The 8157-nt window shown below is 38.7% G+C and overlaps 1 protein-coding gene across 1 annotated transcript; it reads left to right on the plus strand.

Moving 5' to 3' along the window:
• The first annotated feature begins 1009 nt into the window (after nucleotides 1-1009).
• Nucleotides 1010-1900, plus strand: LOC146489631 (uncharacterized). Its single transcript, XM_085104280.1, has one exon. It carries the CDS (start codon nucleotides 1010-1012, stop codon nucleotides 1877-1879), a length of 870 nt encoding a protein of 289 aa, XP_084960406.1. The 3' UTR covers nucleotides 1880-1900.
• The last annotated feature ends 6257 nt before the right edge of the window (nucleotides 1901-8157 follow it).

The raw sequence follows: 8157 nt of genomic DNA on the forward strand, positions 1-8157 counted from the left end.
CGAAACGCAAGAAAAGGGAAAGAACAATAGTGATAACTTAGGAGCGAGGAGTCCAACTTCCGTTGTATTTCGTCTTTTTTGTCTTCCTTCTCAACAATTGATAATAAATTCTTATCGCTGTCAAAAACTTTTCGCTTTTCGTTTCTATTTGCCTTGTTACCAGTTTAGCTAACTTATGCTCTGCACCTAATCAAACGTAGAAAACACGTCGTTCACTTGACAGTAAACTCTGATCCAAGGTAGAAGCTAATTGTTTTGTTGTGGGCCGCAGCAATCACGCCCCTTTGTCAGAACCCTCCATTAGTAAACAATAACGCCAGCATTAGCGCTTAAGGCAAACAATACCACATCAATAGCGAATTGTGCAAAACATAACTGCGGGCGGGAGTGTTAGTAACGTTGAACTTCACACAGCTCAGTTCTAAATTATTACGAAGTGTACCGAAAGCTGGTTTGACGAAGGACCACACAAATATTCATCGTTAATTTCTAAACGTATCTCGATTTGTTTCGTAAATTGGTAGTGATTGTCTCTTGGGACAGTAAACTGAATGTCTTTTTTGAAGTAAAACCTATTTTGAACTTGTTGTAATTAGCTCCTCCCAACAAACAACTTGGAAAGAAAAGCTAAACACAAGGCGTGGGTGCTAATTACAAATAATTAGCTTTTACTAATAAAAGAAAAATAACGAGATTGCAAATGCAGCTCTCTTTTTACCACTGAAAATTCTCGGAGATTTTCTTTTAATAACTTCAGTCATATCATTTCACTCAATTCAAAGTTTGTACTTTACCTTCTAACATTTGAATTGCGTCGAGAAAAGCTAATAAACGGACTCAAACCAATATCAACGTTTTTATTGTTTACGAAATACAAAGCGTTATCAATCAATTACTTTAAAACATGCGTGTTCCAAGTCAATATCACAGCTTGTTCACTTGTGGCAGATTCATTTATATCCAAGTATTCAACGTGTGAGGGACATACAGCATTGGTGTTATGTCGGTTATGAAATCAGTAGATTTTATCGCTTCAAGGTTTGGACCCATGCAGAGCAGTTTTTCCCCCGTGAGTTTGACCTCTGCCAGGTTTTATCTTCCTTCTGCAGCTACTGTTCCAGTATTTCCTTGCCCAGCTCATTTTGGTGCCAGTTATGTCAGTCCAGGTATGTATTCAATTCATCGGGATAAAGACATCAGAGTATTGCCGGCTTTGACGAATCAGTGTTATCACCCGTCCTTTCAAGGCATGCCTTACCACAGCACAAACGAAGAGAAACCAACGCAGTCATACATTGGTCTGATTGGAAAGGCGATTCTCAGCTCTCCACAACAGAAACTTGTGCTCGGCGACATCTACAACTACATTCTGACGCATTATCCTTACTTCAGAAATAAAGGACCGGGATGGCGGAACTCTATACGCCACAACTTATCACTGAATGATTGCTTTGTTAAAGTGGGTCGCTCACCTAACGGCAAGGGACACTTTTGGGCAATCAACCCGATTAACTACGAAGACTTTAGTCGGGGCGACTACAAGCGAAAAAGAGCTCCGAGAAGAAATCGGGAAAGTTTTGCAGCAGAAGAACGTTCAAAGGAAAAGGCATCGGGCAAAGAGGATGAAATGAAGACGAGGAAGGGTTCCTCGAGTGAAACGACCGTTAACACTGTCTGCCTTACAAATGGAACAGAAAAAAGAGGCTTTCACATAGAAACACTTTTGTGTAACAAATGGGAAATGGTGAAAACTGCTGAGCCACACAGCAAAGTGTCAGCATTTACTGTCGTGCCCCACGGATTTTTATCTGCCACACGAAATATCAACGATAATACATCAAGAACATTTGTAGGCAATGTGAGTTGTACGAGGGGTTAATTATCAGCGCGAGAGCCGTTAAATCGGATGAGCGAGGAACTGTGTTTTTATGCGTAGGTCTGCGCTGTAAATACACGAGAACTACTTGAGAAGAGAAGACTATCATCTAACCAAACGCATGTTTTACCAAAAGAATGACACGATTTATCTACCGGCAGTGGCCTGTAACTATATTATGTTCAAAGATGATAATAGAAAATCGTAATAGTATAGATAATTTTCCCAAAAAATCAAGCAAGTTTAAATAGCTCTGCAGTTATCGGGTAATTTTTACAGTTTGGAAACGCTTGATCGTTAAGTTCAAAATGACCGAAAACATGAACTGATGGTATGGGAAAGTACATTACAGCGATGTATAAAATTATAGAACAGTCAGCATTCGGAAGCTTGGTAATGATGGCATTGTATCCTCACTCACAAAAATGACTGGCACGTATTTGGAAGCAAATCTAAAAACAATAAAGTTTGCTTTCTTGTTTGTTTTATTGTTGAGTGAAATGTTGATTTACATGTGAATAGAATGGAGTTGAGATGGAAGTCGTTAGCGCTGCATCTTGATTAGTTTTTCTCAATATGTTCAATTTGAAATAGAAGACTAACAGTGGAAAAGCAATTATTACAGGGAAGCGTGTAAACTGCCAAACAGGCCATGAAGTAGAGTTTCTCTACATTTACATTTTCTTCGCTTAAGGCAAAAACGGAAAACACTGGCTTATTTCAAGTATTATCACATACCTAGGTCTACTGAAGTTTTGAAAAACATTGTCAGAAATAGATCGGAGTAGCAGTTCATGTTCATCTAGAGAATCTTGTCGTCTTTTTCATTTGTAATCTGTCATTATCTGTTAGCGCTATTAAAAACTGAACTTTTGTGAGACATGAGTAATGATTTTCTAACAACCTTTTTGGGTAAAGGAAACAGAAAACAAAAGAATATGCCAAATTCCTGGCGTAAAAGTGATCGCGGCGGCTCACGAGAGAGTTTTTAAAACTGTATTTGACTGAGAAACAAACCGCTAGGAGACAGAGTTGACTGTGGTCTCTCTTTCCTTTCCATGCTGATAGGCAAGGGAGAGGGACACTCAAGCCCACCTAACAGCTGCTTAACGATACAGCCCACCTTCTCACGCCCACACGTGTGCAGTTCAACCCTCTCTAGAGTGAATTGGCCATAGACGCTGGTTTAGATGTGCCTCTGTCATTGATCGAAAGACACTTTATTAACCTACAACGATTAACACCGGCTTTTCACCAGTTTGCTAGCTTGATGATCTTCATCTCAAACAACGTTTTAACGTTGTGGTTTTAGAATAACGAAAGGCAAGTTAAAACAATACATTAATGTTATGTGGCCGGAAGTCTCATCTTTTTTGGACACAAACTTGGGATGATGGTTTTGCAAAAGCCAAGAAAGCATTATTTTTAAATAGCTGGTAAGTATCTGATAAAGCAGCAGCGTTTTTTGATTAGTTAATAAATTCAATTTTGGGCTTACTTTGTTGAACAAGGGTGTTTCCTTTACGAGAGAGTTGTAAGCTAGACAAAATAGATCACAGCAAATTTATAAGTGTAAGAGTAAAATAAAATCGTGATAAACATATTTTATAGATAAATATCAATAATGAATAGATAGTAATAAGGAAATGATTTACTGAGTAATTACCGTGGAACACGTATGAAGCGGCCTCAAGAGAAGAAATGGCAAGTGATCCCTCTACACTACAATGGTTTACATGGATTATTGCCAGAAAATCAAAAATCATCGTTTAGCTCAGTGACAACGGAATCACGTCTAGACGATAATAAAAGGGTGTTGCAATGTTTTTACACTCGGCGCCCAATAACTTGGACTCTTTTACAAAACAAAGCCAAAGTGCGTGAATTAAATTCTCAGTGACTTCTTAATGGGGGTAAAAACAATAATAGAACCGTCATTGAGACGACCAAAAGTGGGCTTGGCCGCTTAATAGAGGTTATATCTACAATAGTATACAGGAAAAAGTTACTAAACTAAGCTTAGCGGGTGGCGCGAAGTAAACGTTTTCGTGAACATTTTTTCAAACTTTCGCTGATTGATTATTTCGAAAGACAATAAAAAGAATAGGACACCATTCTGGCGAGGAAGAGTGTATCGAGCCAGGAACCAGTTTTGAGCAGTTTGTAAATTGGATGAAACACTCTTTTGAGTGTTTTACTTGAATAGCTTCTCAAACCATATCAAACTTGAAGTAATTCAAAAATTCAAAGCAAAAGTTCACCAAATTTGATGACAATTAGAGCCTCTTCAAAGTATCTGTCCGGTAACCCGGTTGGTACGGATAGCGGAGCGAATTTTGTTTTCTGTTTATATGGGAAATTTCAGCTCGGTTACCGAGATGAAAAAAGGCGCGATTCTTCGCTTTGGTCTTTTTTTCCTTTGAAAAACTGGACTAGATCAGCAAACAACTGTGAACCAAGCACAAGCCCGAACATAGATTCATCGTCCATATTTAGGTCGCAGTTCCTGGCGTCGAATTTGTTTATCAGCGTCGAAAACAAGGCCTTTGTTGGCCATTTTTTGGTGGTCATGGTAACCAGGTTGAAAGGTTGGAAATGGTAGAGAGGCTAGCCAGACCTCGGAAACCGGGCCAACCCCATACAAGAGAGTTCCTTAGATCATATTTTCAAACCTTATTAGTCTGACAATTTAGGTATCAAGTTGTTCAAAAGAAAACACGCCGAGGATTTAAATGAAAAACTTCTTGTTGTACCTGAATATTTAATTTATTGATTCATAAGGCAAAATATTGGTAGAGGTGTTACTTTGAAAAACTTTTACATAGCATGAACATTTGAAAGCCGATTTTGCTAAATCTTAACAGAGATATTGGGGAACAATGGAAGGGCATAAGGATTTTTAGTTATAGAATGGATCGCACTTTGTGGCAACTCTGTTAGCTACTAAAGTAAACTGATTTTTAAAAAAACGCGGTTTTGTGTCCAAGTTTTCTCCTCGAGAAGAACACAAAGAAACTCAGTAATCAGTCAAAACCTCCATTGTGTCATATCTCAGTGACTACGAATTTTTTATTTCAAGTTTCATTGAAAGTTATTAGATTTTAAAGGCGCAAAATTTATCATGCTAGAATTCAAAGCCTTCAATCTTCCCTTCTTAAGCTTATTTTTGAAAGAATTTTGGCGACAGTTATGATAGTCTACAGTACACCTAGTCTACCCCCCCCCCCCCCCCCCTGCCGTGTCAACTCATGAGAAATGCGAAAGAAAGAAATGCGCTGCCAGATATTTGCTGGGCAGATGAAAAGGAAGTTAAGGCCTTGACGAGTAAGCAGCTTAGACTATATTTGCAGCAACAGGGTTTGAAAGTCACCGGAAGGAAGCGAGAACTAGCTGAAAGGGTTCTGAGCCACACGCTTGATAGCAGGAAGTCTGAGATCGAGTACTCGTTAAAAGATTGTCGATATGACTTATTGGACGAAAGTGATCGAGCCGGAATCGACTGATTCGGTATCCAGTGAATCAACAAGCGATTTACAACCAGATTCTATGTATGTGGAGAGTGGCCTTGAGGTATCATTTTGTTCCCGATGAAAATATCATGCAAATTAACCAATGAAACGGCCACGAGGCCCTGAATAAGTAAATACAGTAAGTGGTCTCAATATCAAGGAAAAAAAAAACGTAGATCCGCATAAGGGGTTGGCGGGGGGAGTGGAGGTTGTGTCTTATTTATTTTTGTTATGAAGGTGGGGCTTGGTATAATTATATTTTCGTCTGCGGTAGGGGGTGAGACCTTTAGAATTTTTAAGCCGTTGCTAAACGTTCTAACGTTGTTGTATAACATTTTCAGGATCAACAATGTTGGAAAGTTTAGCACCCCATATTAGAAGATGTTTGATCAACATTTTTGTTGGTTGAATGTCAGAGTGTTGTCAGATCATGTTTATCCGTGCACCCAACATTGTTATAAAACAAATGTTGTACAACAATGTTGGAAAGCTCGTGCAGTCTCAAGAACTTTCAAGGCATCAATCTTACCTATTAATTGCAAATTGCAGTTAGAGGTGGCTGGTGTTTGGAAATATAAGTTTACTACCGGTTGGCGTTTGTGAACAATAGTTTCCAAGTTTAATTTGCTCTACGCGCGAAAGTGCTTCGACTCCAGAAACCGGCTCAAAACGAGTCTTATCTCGCGCGCGCACTCTGCGTCATATAAGGTCCTATTGTGACATCAACATTCAATTTGCTCTTTTTCACGGAACAGATCAGCTGTCTCTTTCGTGCAAAAAGCAAAAGTCTCAATATGAGAGAGAAGGTGTTCGTATTGGTTACCGCGATAGCAGTTTTCTTTTTGCTATCAGATTACACTTCTAACAAGAAGGTAAGACATGTTCATCATCACTTCTTTATTTATGATTTTACTTTTACCGCACTCGAAATGTTCATCCTAGAAACTAAGAGAAGTTTCCTTTCATATCAAAATGCTTACTATTCTCAGCAAATCATGCTCGTTTTCATCATTCGCGTATTAAAATGAAAAGAAAAAAGCATGATCCTATAACGTCAAGAATTTCAGTAACGATGAATTTTAAAAACTTTGTTTAGTTTTTCCCGAAAACCAAACAACTTTCGGTTGCCATAGCAGTTCCAAGCTTTTCTCGCGCGCGTGTAGCCATTTAATTTTTTTTCTTCGAAAAGCTTGTTTAAGCGTGCGGTTGGACGGCTAAGTCGATATTCCTTTACGCAAGTTTCGGCAAGTTGAATAAGTGTTTGGTTGAAAATGAATTTGCCTTCTAAGCAATGAAACTATTACAAATTCTATTGCTCGGTTTTGAATACTTTCAATTTAATTAAGACAAAACAGCGACTTTACATCTCATCACTAACATTCATAAACTCATCTTCGCAGGGTTTGAATTTGCAGTTGAGAAGAAAGACTTCTTCTTTAACGACTTTGAACGTGACACCAGTATTGCTGGGGGATGGGTAGGACGGGTGAGTAAGTTGTCTCCACACTATTTCAATCCTTTCAATCTCGAGAGCGTCACTATAAGAATTGAAGAAACATAACAAGTTGATTTTGTAAAATATATAGAAACTAAAACTTGCAACACTACGTGAGACATTGCGCAATGCTGCAGAAACTAAAGTACGGTGCGTCCTTTTCCTACTGCGCATGCGTTCTGCGCATCACGGGATGTTCCGAGAGGCTCTGATTTCTTAAGGACGGTGCCTACTAATTCAAAGGTATTTTTGCGTGGTTTTATGAATATGCGGGAAAGAAGATCTTGACAAGTGTCATTGAAATTCACAAAGAAAATAAGGGGTAACCACACATTTTTCAGAGATAATCAAGTTTCAAGTTGGAAAAAACTTCCATACATTGTTAGGTATTTTCAAGCTTTTTAGAAATATTGTTGATTAATTATCTCTGAAAAATGCACGGTTACCCGTATTTTTCTTTTTGGATTTCAATAACGCTTGCTAAGGTCTTCATAAGCCGCGCAAAAATACCTTTAAATTAGTTGGCACCGTCCTTAAGATACAGTTATTTTTTTTTTCTGTAACTTGCAACTCAACACCGTCGCGGGACAAGTTGGTGACGATAATGGTCGTGCAATATCCCCTCTTTGCAAAGTGTATTGCAACGTGAAATTGCCTCGTGAGTTGAGAATTCTGACTTTTCACATCGTTCTGAGGTACATTTCAGCGTGTAACAGTACTCAGCAACTGTTATCGTCATCAACGCGTTGAAGTTACTGGGAAAACTGCCTTGGGTAACAGATCGTGTGTTAATTCAGGACAATACTCTTTCTGGTACTGGTTCGAAAATGTTGTGTTTGACGTTACGAGCGGAATTGACTTTATTTTCCGTTGAGAAAGCGCGCGCATTACATCTGACGTCATTTATATTGCCTGTACTCTTACATTCAAGTCAGGAGTTTAAGCAGATATGACCACGACGGCAACGAGAACGTCATGAAACAATAGGATTTAATGAGCAAAACAATGCCCTGCACGTGCGTTATAAATTTTGGTACATTTCTACGCCGTTCTCGACAAAACAAGAACGTAAAATGACTAAATTTAAGGTTTTGTGGAGAACGCGATGTCAAGAAACTCCTTTCTGACCTGACCAGCAAAGATAGCTTTATTTTAATGACCGGTATTTTTATTGGGAGCGTCTCTATCCTGTTGATAATACGGGCTGTGAAAGGTTATCGACAAAGAAGGTGAGTTGTATTGTGGCAAAACAACAACAACAAAAACAACAAAACTTC

This window comes from Pavona decussata, unplaced genomic scaffold (genome assembly GCF_977016875.1).
Source record: "Pavona decussata unplaced genomic scaffold, jaPavDecu1.1 SCAFFOLD_4, whole genome shotgun sequence".
Classification (NCBI taxonomy): Eukaryota; Metazoa; Cnidaria; class Anthozoa; order Scleractinia; family Agariciidae; genus Pavona; species Pavona decussata.

What these genes read in the sequence shown, in the direction of transcription:
- LOC146489631 (XM_085104280.1), top strand. Translation starts at nt 1,010, where the DNA reads ATGAAATCAGTAGATTTTATCGCTTCAAGGTTTGGACCCATGCAGAGC.